Raw genomic sequence first — 14697 nt, 5'->3', positions numbered from 1 at the left:
TGAGGAAGTTTGATGCAGTATGGGTGATTGTTGACAGGTTGACTAAGTCGGCACATTTTATTCTTGTTGTGACTACGTATACTTCAGAGAGGTTGGCTCAGATTTATATTCAGGAGATAGTTCGGTTGCACGGTGTGCCAATTTCCATCATATCAGATAGAGGCCCTCAGTTTACTTCATATTTCTGGAGAGCAGTACAGAGTGAGTCGGGGACCCGTGTAGAGCTCAGCACAGCCTTTCATCCGCTGACCGATGGACAGTCAAAGAGGACAATTCAGATTTTGGAGGATATGCTCAGGGCATGTGTGATCGACTTTGGAGGTTAGTGGGATCGTTTCCTGCCTTTGGCCGAGTTTGCTTATAATAACAGTTACCAATCCAGCATCGAGATGGCTCCATTTGAGGCTTTATATGGTCGGTGATGTCGTTCACCTATCGGATTGTTTGAGCCAGGTGAGGCTAAGTTATATGGTACTAATTTGGTAAGGGATGCCTTGGAAAAGATAAAGTTGATTCAGGAGCGACTTCGTACAGCACAGTCCAGACAAAAGAGTTACGCGGATCAGAAAGCGCGTGATATATCATTTATGGTAGGTGAAAAATTTCTCTTGAAAGTTTCGCCGATGAAGGGAATTATGAGATTTGGGAAGAAGGGCAAGTTGAGCCCAAGATTTATAGGCCCATTTGAGGTGTTTAAACGAGTTGGGGAGGTTGCTTATGAGCTTGCATTGCCTCCCAGCCTATCGGGAGTTCATCCGATTTTCCACGTATCTATGCTCCGGAAGTATCATGCTAACCTATCACATGTGTTAGATTTTAGCACAGTTCAGCTAGATAATAGCTTGGGTTATGAAAAGGAGCCAATTGCCATTGTTGATAAACAAGTTCGCCAGTTGAGGTCCAAGAGGATTTCTGCAGTAAAAGTCCAGTGGAGGGGCCAACCAGTCGAGGAAGCGACTTGGGAGGCCGAGGAAGACATGCGGAGCAGATATCCACACGTATTCAGCACTCCAGGTACAATTCTAAACTCGTTCGAGGACGAACGTTAATTTAAGAGGTGGAGAATGTAATGACCCAACCGGTCATTTTAACTTTTAGAACCCCGTTCCCAAAAAGTAAAACTTTCCGTAGGTGCTTGTAATGATTTATGACTTGCGGGGATGGTTGGTTCGGGATTTGGAAGTGTTTGGGGTGAAACCGGAACACTTGGTTCTTTAAGTTGGCCTTAAAGTGCTAAGTTTGACTTCGGTCAACTTTTTGAGAAAATAACCCCGGAATAGAATTTTGATGATTCCAACAGCTCCGTATGGTGATTTTGGATTTAGGAGCGTGTTCGGAATTTTATTTGGAAGTCCGTAGTTAAATTAGGTTTGAAATGGCTAAAAATAAGAATTTAAGTTTGAAAGTTTGACCGATGAGTTGACTTTTTTATACCGGAGTCAGAATCCAATTTCGAAAATTTTCATAGCTCTGTTATGTAATTTATGACTTGTGCGTAAAATTTGAGGTCAATCGGAGTTGATTTGATAGGTTCCGACATCGAATGTAGAAGTTAAAAACTCTTAGTTTCATTAAGCTTGAATTGGGGTATGATTCATGGTTTTAGCATTGTTTGATGTGATTTAGAGGTTCGACTAAGTTCGTATGATGTTTTAGGACTTGTTGGTATATTTGGTTGAGGTCCCGAGGGCCTCAGGTGAGTTTCTGATGGTTAACGGATCAAAAGTTGGACTAAAAAAGTTGATACAATTTTCTCTTCTGCTGTATATTCTGGGCTGTGATCGAGCCCCAGATCGAACCCAGATATCGAGCCCACGATCGAGACTTGAGTCGAAGCCAGGGACGAGGCCCAATATCGAAGCCACGATCGAAGGCAAGGCTTGAGGGCCAGGATCAAGACCCAAGATCGAACTTGATCGAGGCCATGACCATGTCCCACGCTCGAGGCCTGATCGAGGCCAAGACCAGCTCCCAAGATCAAGCTCCCAAGACCGAGCTCCCGAGATCGAGCTCCCTGAGATCGAGCTCCCGAGATCGAGCTTCTTGAGATCGAGCTCCCCTGATCGAGCTCCTTGATCGAACTGGACAGAGCTGTAAGTTATAAAAACAAAGGACATTCGTCCCATTTGCCATTTTTGACGAACTTGAGCTTGAGCAGAGGCAACTTTTGACAGATTTTCAAGGAAAAAATATTGGAGTAAGTGATTCTAACTCGGATTTGGTCTACATATACAAGTATATCATTGTTTTCACCATAAATTCGTGTTTTGAGATTTAAATTTGGGAAATTTTTAGAAATCTCATAGAAACGAATTTTTGAGATTTCGGTATCGGTTCGGAGTCGGATTTGAGTGAAACTGTTATAGTTGGACTCGTAATTGAATGAGTTATCGGATTTCGTAACTTTTGCCTGATTTTGAGACGTGGGCCCCGCGGACGGATTTTTAATTAATTTCGGGATTTCTATTTAAACAAATATAGTATTTTATTATAGAATTGATTCCTATAATTTTTAGTGATTGTATCGAATTATTTTGGCTAGATTCGAGCGAGACAGAGTTGGATAATCGTGGAAAAGGCCTTATAGTGGATTAAACTGGAGCAAGACGAGGTAAATCTCTTGTCTAATCTTGTGAGGGGAAAATTACCCCATAGGGATTAAATTGAATAATTGTTGCTAATTGCGGGGGCTACGTACGCACGAGGTGACGAGAGTCCGTGCATAACTACTATTAATACTAAAGTCCGGGTAGTTTAAGACTCAAAGCATGAATTACTTGTGTGAATTGTATTCTTTATTAATTAAAATAATTGATGTATATATTGTGAATTGTTATGAAAAGTAGAAAAATATGAAATTTTCATATGCTTAATTTTTGTTTAAATCAATTAATTGTTAAAAGAAATTGTTCTCCTCCCAAATTCATCTTATAATAAATATACTCTCCTTCCGGAGGCACATAAGAAAATGTCCTCCTTTCTTGTGGAGCGGGCCGAACGCCTCGGCAGGATAGATGCATCTATGGATCGCGCCGCACGTCCCTCGGCAGTGTACACGACACTCTGGATCGGGTCGTACGTCCTCGGCAGAAATCGTGCTTAATAATAATAATTACACGATACTTTAATAATTTACTTTAGCTTGTGAAGTTAATTAATATAATTGAAAAAATCCTTGGAATTTAATGAATTATTATTCTTGCCTGTTAAGGAATTAATTGTTACTCCTGTAAATGAGATTTAATTGATAAATTGAAAATTATTTGAATTGAAGGAATTTAATTAATATATTGAGAATTTTTTTCATTGGAAGGAATTTGATTATTTCTGCTGATTTAATAAATTATCGTAAATTCTGTAAATCATGCTAATTTAAAAATCCTAGTTTTATTTCAGTTATTATTATTGACCCATAGTGAGTGTCAAAGTCGGCCATCTCGTCTCTACCACTTCTAGATTAGGCTTGATACTTACTGGGTACACGTTATTTACGTACTCATACTACACTTGCTGCACTTTTTGTGCAGGATCTGAGACAGGTACTAGTGGAGGACCTATCATCACATACCCACGTCATCCCGAGGCATAGTGGTGAGCTGCCTTTCTGAGCCGTTCTGCAGCTACCAGTGTCTCTTCTTATATTTACATTTTGTCTATTTCATTTCAGACAGTATTTGGAGTTTTGTATAATCTACTAGATGCTCATTCACTTGTGACACCAGGTCTTGGCACACACATTGGTAGAGTTTGGGTTTATATTTTCTTGGTTTTAAATTTTATCAATGTATGCTTAATTTATTAGTTGGCTTGCCTAGCTGTAGTGTTGGGCGCCATCACGACCTACAGGTAAAATTGGGTCGTGACATTTCGGATACCCGATGGTTAAACCAAAAAATGCAATGGACATGTTCAAGGACATAAATGCCATTTATAATGTGTACATACAGATATATTGACCTAAGCGTATATCCAAAATAGTATATCTACCCCCACAAAAGGTAGGGGTAAAGTTTGTATATATCTCATCCTCCACATATCACACTTGTGGGATCGCACTGGGTATGTTTTTGTTGAACATATAGATATATTATCCACATAGTGAAAAATTCCGGAATTAAAAAAAAAATTAAAAAAAATTGGTAAGTGTACACAGTGAATTAAAACCACTATGCACTGCATGAGAACCACAAGTATAGGCTAAATCTCAGAAAGCAAAGCATTTCTTTATCTTAGAAACCAAATAACAACTTACCATTTCCCTACTTGATGTACACAAAAGGCATTGCCACTAATCTAGATCTACAGCAATGCTTATTTCTTTTATTCAGAATTATGATATACAACTACTCTAAGAGCTTTAACAATTGACACTAAGTATGTTTGGTAAACCATAAAAAGGTAAAAAGTTACTGACTTTGACGACGAAGACGCTCATTTTCATTAGCAACAGAATGATAGTAGGCGCGAAGCAATCTTTTACGAAACCTTCCAAGATTCAACCTCACATTTTGACGATCAAGGTAGATCTTTTTTGTGAATTCCCATCCTCTGTCATTCACGCTGTTAGGGTCCATCAGGACGGGATCATTCTTGTCGTATTCATCATACAAAGAGCTCTCTTTCGGAAGAATTTTGTATCCGATGTACTTGAGACCTAGTTTCACTGCTGGTTCTCCATAATAAGTGCCTGCTGCCCAATCTGTTCCGAGCGGAATGATTTGGATGAAAACAGAACCAGGCCTCATGAAGAGGAAATGAGTCATAGCAGCACCGTGAACTCCTATCATAACATCACTCGAATTAAGGACTCGATAGATCCTTGCAAGCTCTGTCGTTCGTTGTGGCCTCAAAACTTCTACATGAAACCCAATATCTTCGATCATTTTAACCAAAGAATCTTCGTTCATTATAGCTCTAGAATCATTTCTCGCTATTATGACCACTTTAGGCTTCTTCAAATCCTTCTTTTCTTCCGTCGCCACCATCTTTGACTCAGATGAGGGTGACGAAACAAGTTTTTCTTTATTCATCCGAGCTTCACGTTCCTCATCTTGGATCAAACCTCTAATTCGAGGCCAATAAGCTCGATCTAGAAGGTCTCTGAAATCTCTAATCGTCTTATTGTTTCCCATCAATGAAGGATCAACAGTTAGCTCATCGTGGATTCTTGAACCAACTATAGCTTCAGGGAAGCAATGAGTCCTCTTATCTCCGCTAAAGTCTATAATAGGATATTCGGTGAGGTGAGAAAGAACATTCTCGTACTTCATTATCCACCAATTATGGTACTCAAGGATTACAAACACAACCTTCTTGTTGAAGTGCTGAGAAGTGATGTAAAGGGGCAAGAGTCCATCGTTGAACTCGTGGTAAAGATTACCGGTATAACCTCCAGTAGAGAAAAATATAGCAGGAACATCATGTTCGACATCACACTTTTGGCGAACGCCATAATACTTCCCTTTCACAACAAGGTCTAACTCATCAATGGTATCCATCACATTCTTTTCCCATTTCCGAGTATACGGCCTAATCTTTTCATGCTGAAGTACCTCGTCATTCTCATCAGGATCGCGCAACACATAATCGCTATGACCATTATTTCTGTAGAGGGTAATTCTAGAGGAAGCAGAACCAGTCCTAACATCACCTTTCATTACACATACATCGGAGCGAATACTGCTTCTTTCACAACAAATTGTCCCTGCAGTTCAATCAAACAAATGATCTGTCAAAAATCGCTAAGCAAAAAAAAATGTTGATATTACTTCTCTTACTGTTACATTAAAACCAACAACCTTAACAAACAAAAGATTCTAACACGAACAAGAAACTCATTCAGCACATATAAACATTTCATTTTTGTTTCCTTCGTCAACAAAAGACTATTAAATAATCAAGAAATAAACATTGAGCAATTATACCCTTTTCCAACCTGATTTAAATCACTCCCATAAAAGGATTACAATTAAGCAATAAAAAAGTAGCAGCTTTTTCACCTCTTTGTACACAATATTTCATTACTATCCCAAAGAACCTTCAAAAAAGGAAATTAGAATCTAAATCACTTGCATATTTTTTACAAAAATCAACAAAGACTTTTGCTTCTCAGAAGCCAAAAATAGCTCTAGTTCCTTCAAAACCAAAAATAGAGCTCATTACCCCCCAAAAAAGAACTTATTTTTTCAACAATATAGTAACATAGAAGGATATAGGACCATTTTTTATGAGAAAAAAAAAACAGAAAAAAAAACAGAACATAGAAAAATATTGAGAAACTAACCGTTAGAGACGGAGGAACAAGAATTTATATCTGTTTTAGGAACAAGTCCACCTTCTTCAGAACTAAATGAATCTGCACACATGCAAAACAAAACAAAATCAGGAAGAAAAAAAACCCAAAAAACCAAAAAACAAAGAAAAGAAGAGAGCAACTTACACAAGAAAATAAAGCTGAAAGAGATTAAAGAAAGGAAAAGAAGGTAAAAAAGTTTTGGTTTAGCTCTCTTGCAATTATAACCAGAGTTTAGTTCTTCATCTACACAAACCACAAACACATCTTCTTTTTTACTCCAGTGCTGATATCTCTTATAATGCATCATTTTCTTGCACATATTGAACAAAAAAAGGAGCTTTTTTGTTCAGAATGAAAATACCAAAGAAGTGAACTTTATGTGTTTATATGTTGAAGGAACAAAAGGGATTTTGTGGTTTGCTTAAAAGAAGGTTTTTTCAGGATTTTTTTTTTTTTTTTGCAGAATGAAGATACCAAAGAAGACAACTTTATTTGTATATATGAGTTGAAAAAACAAAAGGGTGTTTATAGTTTGCTTAAGAGAAGGTTTTTATGGGGTTAAAGAAGAAGGAGGGAGAAGAAAGATGAAAGCTTTTTTATTTTTTCAAGAATGAAGAGAACAAAGAAAAGAAATTTTTATATATGTAAATATGTGTTTCAAAGAAGAGAACTTTTTGTGTATATAGTGGTTTTTTGTTTTTTAAGCAGTATATAGTGTTTATAGTTTGCTTATGGGAAGGTTTTTCTGGGGTTGAAGGCTTGAAAAGGAGATTCTTAATAGAAGGGTAGTGAGGGTGGTGGATTTTGGAAAGTGGGGATTTGGGGGTTTGGTGGGGTGGGGTGGGGTGGGTGGGGCGTGAGGAATAAGGAATCATCGTTTAGAGTTGTCAATTGAAGGAAGCCAAGTCAGCTGTATTTTAATGGCCAAAGTAGAAAGTTTGAGTACATGAATTAAATTCTTATCTTATTGCATAAGATTTGCAAACTGTAATTGGCAGTTATCAGTTGCAATTATTGATTGCGACTTATAAGTTTATAAGTCGTAATTATAAATCAAACTGAATGCATCGCAATAGTTGAATGGACTTATAAATCGATTTATAACAGTAATTGCGATTTATAAGTCGTGTTTGTGAATTATGATACAAATTTAAATTAATTAAATCAGTAATTTCTGAATACTAGTGCTTGAAGCAAAAAAATAAAGTTAATATTCATTGATAGGCAATTTTTAATACTGTTGTTTAATTTCATGTGTCTCGTTTCTTTGTAATCCATTCTTAACAATATATAAATATTTTTATATTTTAGAAGTATTTAATTTTAAATTTTTATTTCACTCTTAAATATTATTATATGTTAAATCACAAATTATAATATACTTTTGGTATGTGCTAAAAGTCGTTCTCTTTTTGTCTTAAATTCCATTTTCAACCAAAGATGGTCTTATGTAATAAAATTTCTCTATGTAAAAATCTCCCATTGGCATTATAGGCGGACCCATGATTTGAAGGTGTCGCGAACATATGAGCGGACTGCTCAACCAATATTTATATATAATTTTTGATTGTAAAAATTCTAAATAAAATATATGATCATTTTAAACATATATAATCATATATATATTCACAATTTTTGACGAAGTAAACGAGTCTGATGACCCCTCTTTTCCAAACATAGGCTTGCCTCTCCTTGGCATAGAGAGTGCATCATATATGCCCATATCTTGCAATCTCGATCTATTTTTAGAAATAGAAAAAAAAATGCACGCGCTCGCAATACAATAAGGGCTCGTTTGGTACGAGAGATAAGAGATAATTAATCTCAAAATTAAATTTGAGATGAGTTTATCCCACATTTAGTTGGGATAAAGTCGCGGTATAACTAATTCTAAGATTAGTTATTCCGAGATTATAGTGTTATTTTTATTCTTATAGGAGGGTGAGATAATAGTTTAGAATAATTAATCTCGATATAATTAATCTTGAAATAATTTGTTTCTGAGGCTAAAAGTCCAAATGAAATTGGATGATGGAGATGCCTCCGTGAGCAAAGCCAAACTTGAAGTTGAAATAATGGTATTAAAAAAACGAGATCTTACTAATATGAGAAAAATTATCCAAATAAAAAAATTAAACATATTTTAGTTACGATAATATCGTCAGATGACGAGAATCTCGATTCTAAACATCATTAAACTAAACAAGTCTAAAAAGGGATGAATGGAGAAATGGTGTAATGCTGTAAAAAGTGGAGCACTAATTAGCAGTCCAATGCCACCAATGACTTTTACTACTTAGGGAACGGTGGAGCAACAATTTTCAGAATAAAATAAATAATTACATAAACTAATTGAGTTATAAATAAGAAACTAGATTTTGGACATAAATTTAGTTGAAACTTATAAACAGTGTTTTTTAAAGTCGTGTTGAAAAATAATTTTTGAAAGTTGAAGTTGTGTTTGAACATGTATTTTATTTATAAAAAAAAAAGTTAAAATTTTGTGAGTGGAAGTAAATATTTCACCAAAAAACTGCCCTAAACTAGTTTTTGAAAATTTGAAAAAAAAATTAAAAACTAATCATATTCCATGAGCAATAATATTTACAATTATTTTTTGAAAAAAAAGTATTAAAATATATGACCAAACGGGAGCGACATATACATATGAAATAAAACCACGAACGTAAATGTAACACCAAGGATGTAAATTTTATATCGGCAAAATATGAAAGAGATATTGAATAATAATAATCTAGCAAGTTTGTGATTCTAGTACCATGTGTATAAAAGTCGTGCAGGTCTAGGTTTAAAGGGGACAATATCATTAATAAACAATATCAAAATTCCTACATATGTAACCTTGAACGATTATAAAACAACTTTAAAATCCAATTGAGTTAGATTAATCTCGCTCATTAAGATAGGTAAGGGGAAAATATATTGAGAATAGTCTTAAATTATTGTATTACATGTACTTGTATTGGTATTGTATATTGGTATTGTATTGCACAACTGTACATTTACTAGTTAGTAGTTAGTTACACAGTTAGTCATACACATTGTCTTAGCTGTCGTATATACGTGTACATGTACATATATACACACTTTACATTTTACAGCAAGAAAGAAGAAAAAATAGAAAATTATTTTTCATGTTCCATCTTTTACTCTTTCTTTCTCTCTCTATCTCTGTTTTCTCATGAGTCTCTAGAACCTCCATTGGAGGTCTTGCATGAGCTTGATTTTCTCAGTCCCAAACTAATCTCGATATGGTATCAGAGCCCGATTGAACGTATCTACTCGAGGTCTACCGGAATTCCTCTTTCAATATCTCAAAATCCTCTTCTCTTTTTTCCGAATTCTAGGGTTTTTCGATTCCTTGATTCATGCTGAGATTTTCACACGAATCGGAGTTTTTCAGTGAAATCGATCTATCTACTCGCAAGATCGGTTGATACGCTGGTTAATTTCATCTATTAGAACCTTTCTAATGGCCATAAACCAAAGCGAAGAAACAACACCTGATGCGACCGGAAATGACTGGCCGGTCATCGATGCGAGTAGTCCTCTCTATATTCATCCATCGGACAGTCCTGGAGCAATGTTAGTACCGGTTTCATTTGATGAAATTGGGTATAGATCTTGGAGAAGAAGTGTATTACGAGCTCTGTCAGTGAAGAACAAGCTAGGTTTCATAAATGGGGAATGTAGGAAACCTAGCCCTAATTCAGTTCAACTTTGCCAATGGGAAAGATGTGATGATATGGTGACCCCCTGGATTCTCAATTCCCTCGCAAAGGAGATTTATGATAGCGTTGAGTATGTAAATGACTTTGTTGAGTTATAGAGGGGGCTGGAAAACCGATATGATCAAACAAATGGAGAGAAGTTATATCAGATCCAAAAAGAGATCAACGACCTTGTTCAGGGATCATTGGATATCACTGCCTACTACACACGAATGAAGAGACTGTGGGAAGAACTAAACACATTGAGTGCCAATTCTCAGTGCAGCTGCATTTGCACATGTGGATCAAAAGAGACGATGCACAAAGCAGAACACGATCGACGTCTCATCCAGTTTTTGATGGGCCTAAATGAGGTATATACAATAGTGTGAGGAAGCATCTTGATGATGAAACCCCTGCCATCTTTAGCATAAGCTTTTTCCCTCCTGATACACGAAGAGAAACAAAGGGAGTTCAGGCCAAGTAATCAACTAAACCTCGAGTCTACTTCATTACATGTGAATTCCACACCTATACAACACCAAAGTCCATTTGGAGCTAGTAATTTCAAGACACATTACACTGCGAACAACAGAGGTCGCCCATTCTATGACTATTGCAAGAGACCCGGTCACACAAAGGAAAAATGTTACAAGTTACATGGGTATCTTGATTGATCAGCCCAGTTTACACAAGATGGTTTGCAAACTAAACAAGTCCCTATATGGATTGAAGCAAGTTAGGAGGCAGTGGTATGCCAAACTAACTGAAGCTGTATCATCAATGGGATACAGGCATTCTGAGAATGACTATTCACTATTCTCCAAAAGGACCTCATCCTCCACCATTTTTGTAGCAGTGTATGTTGATGATGTGTTAATCACTGGTACTGATTCAGTAGAGATAGCTAACCTGAAGGCTTTTCTGGACAAACAATTCAGAATCAAAGACTTAGGGAGACTTCACTACTTCTCGGGCTTAGAAGTCCTTTACAAATCAGACAGAGTTCTCATCTCTCAAAGAAAGTTTGCTTTAGACCCGCTCAATGAATATGACTGCTTTGCATACAACAGTTTATCTTCTCCCCTTGATCCTATCCTGAAACTAAAAGCCAATGAAGGAACTCTATTCCCAGATCCCACATACTACAGAAAACTAGTAGGAAAGCTGAACTTCCTAACTAACACAAGACTTGACATAGCATACAGTGTGCAGCTTCTCAGTCAGTTTATGCAAGCACCTAGAGATACACACTTGACTGCAGCCTTCCACCTCTTCATATATCTCATGAAGGATCCCACACTAGGGATATTTTTCTCAAACAATGTTGATTGCTCAATATCTGCATACTATGATTCTGAGTGGGCAGCATGCCCTGATTCTAGAAGATCTGTTACTGGCTACATTGTGCTAGTAGGAGACAACCCTATTAGTTGGAAGTCCAAGAAACAAGAGACCATCTCCTTGTCATCAGTTGAAGCTGAATATAGGTCCCTTAGAAAGGTTGTTGGAGAACTAGTATGGCTGAATAGGTTCTTTGAAGAGCTCACTATCACACAATCATATTATTGTATTTTGTGATAGCCAATCAACCATTCACATTGCTCACAACCATGTGTTCCATGAACGGACCAAACACATTGAGATGGATTGCCATTTTATCAGAACTTAGCTCCACAAAGGTCTTATTTCTCTTCATCATGTAGCAACTAATGACTAATTGGCAAATATCCTCACTAAGGCTCTCACAGGGGTTAAACATGCTGTTGTACTTGGCAAGTTGGCTGTGAGATCCTCCTATCCAACTTGAGAGGGGGTATTGAGAATAGCCTTAAATTATTGTATTACATGTACTTGTATTGGTATTGTATTGCACAACTGTACAGTTAGTAGTTAGTTACACAGTTAGTCATACACATTGTCTTAACTGTCATATATACGTGTACATGTATATATATATACACACTTTACATTTTGCAGCAAGAAAGAAGAGAAAATAGAAAATCATTTTTCATGTTCCATCTTTTACTCTTTCTTTCTCTCTCTATCTCTATTTTCTCAGAAGTCTCTAGAACCTCCATTGGATGTCTTGCATAAGCTTGATTTTCTTAGTCCCGAGCTAATCTCGATAAAATCTCTATTAGGTTCAGGCAAATGCCAAGTCTTTGAGAAAATTGTGCGGTAAATTTGAGCAAGGACGTTGAGTCTCTAAAAAAGATATATATAATAATATAAAGACAATAAAATATTTCAAAATGCAAAGATTTTCTTTAACACTCAATAATACATTTCAAAAGCAACATACGCGAATAATGTTTTTGCAAACGTTTATGTATCCATTCAATATAATTAAAAGTAGTCTACAAATTACTTTATGAATTTATTTAGTCAAACTCTTTTGTATGACGAATGAAGAGTGTAGTTTGAGTAATAAAAACATAAAAAAAAGTTATGTTTGACATTGGCAAAAATTAAAAAAGGGGATGAAATCTTTTGCTTGTTTCACCAGGAAAATGTTGCTTATTATTAATAATTAAAATTGATTTTGCTTTCATCAGAAATAAGTTTTTGTGTATATTAATCACATTTCAAAGATTTCTGAGTTCTTACTATTGAGGACGCTTTAATAATTTTGAGCTTTTCTATAAGTGTTATATTTTTTTTGTGGTTTCAAAAGATTTTGTTAAATATTAAAAACCTCGTATGGCATCTTACCAGTAATAATAATATCAATGTATGCTACATTATATTTTTCCTGTTTCGTGTAATTCCAGTTATCGCTTTTTTTCTTTTCTATATTATATAACATCATTCATACTATGACATTACTGAAAACAGAATTTTAAAAGAAGAGAATAAATTTTCTGAATTATACGTCAACGATATATAATTAAGTATATGAACAAATAACATGACAATGAAACCCACTAAAACATACTTTCATTACATTTTATCCTAAAATTAAATTATTTCCATTAAGTAAAGTAAAAACATATGGTGGAACTAGTAAAGTTTGCAATTATGTGCTTAGAAAGAAAAGAAAGGTGCTAAAATAAAGGAAAATTTCAAGATAACGAAAGAAAAAAAAATTAAGGTTCTTTTTAAATTATTTTTTAATAGCTCTATAGCAATAATACCAAAAGGCCACCAATTGCCAAGTATTTCTTGTGGTTCCAAGGATCTTTATTAATTGGAAAAGACCTACTTTTTGTTATTCTGTAATAAAATTATATAAAGGGAACTAAAGTATGTGAATTAATGAAGTTATCGAGAAAGAAACCAGATATGCTAAAAAGAAAAAGGAGAAGGGAAAATTCCAACTCAGGAAAAATAAATGGTGGTCATACTTTATCGACTCAAAAAGAGTGTCTTTAAATAAATAAATAAATAAATATCTAAATAAATATAGTGCACTAATCAAGGCCTCGAAAAGGTAAGCATGGCCTTTTCACCTTTTCCCACATTATACTTAAACGATTTTATACTTCTTTCTTTGTTTTATTATTTTTAAAGACAAAGTACATCTAATTATTCTATTTCAATTTTTTCTTTATTTTAGTTGTTCTTTTCTGTCAATATATTAGTTGCCGTCGAGAGTTGTGATAGGATGAATATAATTGTTTTACATTTTTTTTAGAGTTTTTGATTTGAGTCACAATTCCGAAAGAAAGTGCTTCCTCTTTTAACCGCCATTACCTGATGCAAATTCGAATTAATCGTAATCTAGTGGACCGAATGTAAAAATAAATAAATAAATCATTAGTCAATATGTATCTATCACAATAGTGTGACAACATCCAATGATAATCCATACATTGCATAATTAACCGTACATTTATACCTTTGTTTTTTCAATAGTATTTTCTTGCTTCTTAGCCAATATAAAAGAAAAGTATGATAAATTGTAAAGAAAGGATTTTCTTGTATTAAGGTGATTAAGTAGGCATTTGGACATAGAAATTATAATTTTTAAAAATAGTATTTTGAGTTAAGCTGAAAATAATATTTGGACAAACATTTCAGTTGAAAAAATATTGCAGTTTTATGAGTGGAGAAAAAATAATTTCTAAAAATTTTAATTTTGAAAAACTCGTTTTCAAAAATTTTCCAAAAAATAAAAAAAAAATTATGGACAAACACATTTTAAAAATTATTTGTTATTATTTTTTTTTATTTTATGGACAAACGGAGCCTAAATGAAGTGATAATGGGAAGATTAGGTGAATGGAATTGTGTGAGAGTTTTGTTGGGCATTTCTTCAATTTAAAATGCAACTTAAAAAATAAAAAACTTTTAAAAAGGTATAATGGGGAAAGTGATAGATCATAGTCAGCAGATTCTATAACTAGATTAAAGAATCAACAGACTTTAATTTATTTATTTAAAGGAGTTCATTTAAAGTATCTTACCACATGACATTCACGAGCTGTTTGGGCTGACTGAAACCCCACTTTAGATAATATTTTATATGGGTATTATCGTTTTTAGCCCGCGCTAGAAACTATTTATATTTAGTAGCCGAAAAAATAGATAAAACTTGTATAATTTTTATATATAACAAACATAATGTATATAAAAATATATAAATTTATACATTTTTTTGACTATTATTTTTACAACGGCTATACATCGTCATTTTTCCTATTTTATATAAGTAAAAACTTACCCCCA

General features: G+C 34.6%; 2 protein-coding genes across 2 annotated transcripts; one reads left to right on the top strand and one right to left on the bottom strand.

Moving 5' to 3' along the window:
- Window positions 1-4204: 4204 nt before the first annotated feature.
- On the bottom strand, window positions 4205-6916 carry LOC104094704 (xylan glycosyltransferase MUCI21-like). Its single transcript, XM_009600684.4, has 3 exons — window positions 6440-6916; window positions 6284-6355; window positions 4205-5704 (listed from the first exon to the last, which is right to left on the bottom strand). Exons 1-3 carry the CDS (start codon window positions 6612-6614, stop codon window positions 4407-4409), a joined length of 1545 nt encoding a protein of 514 aa, XP_009598979.1. The 5' UTR covers window positions 6615-6916; the 3' UTR covers window positions 4205-4406.
- Window positions 6917-9788: 2872 nt separating this feature from the next.
- Window positions 9789-10145, top strand: LOC138909180 (uncharacterized). Its single transcript, XM_070200364.1, has one exon. It carries the CDS (start codon window positions 9789-9791, stop codon window positions 10143-10145), a length of 357 nt encoding a protein of 118 aa, XP_070056465.1.
- Window positions 10146-14697: the final 4552 nt, after the last annotated feature.

The sequence above is a fragment of the Nicotiana tomentosiformis genome, chromosome 4 (genome assembly GCF_000390325.3).
Source record: "Nicotiana tomentosiformis chromosome 4, ASM39032v3, whole genome shotgun sequence".
Taxonomy (NCBI): domain Eukaryota; kingdom Viridiplantae; phylum Streptophyta; class Magnoliopsida; order Solanales; family Solanaceae; genus Nicotiana; species Nicotiana tomentosiformis.
This window is presented reverse-complemented; position numbering and strand designations above follow the sequence as displayed.

Coding starts and splice junctions, on each gene's coding strand:
- LOC104094704 (XM_009600684.4), bottom strand. CDS start 6,614: ATGTGCAAGAAAATGATGCATTATAAGAGATATCAGCACTGGAGTAAA. Junction 6,356..6,439: donor TTTCAGCTTTATTTTCTTGT/GTAAGTTGCTCT, acceptor GCATGTGTGCAG/ATTCATTTAGTTCTGAAGAA. Junction 5,705..6,283: donor TTGTTCCTCCGTCTCTAACG/GTTAGTTTCTCA, acceptor ATTGAACTGCAG/GGACAATTTGTTGTGAAAGA.
- LOC138909180 (XM_070200364.1), top strand. CDS start 9,789: ATGGCCATAAACCAAAGCGAAGAAACAACACCTGATGCGACCGGAAAT.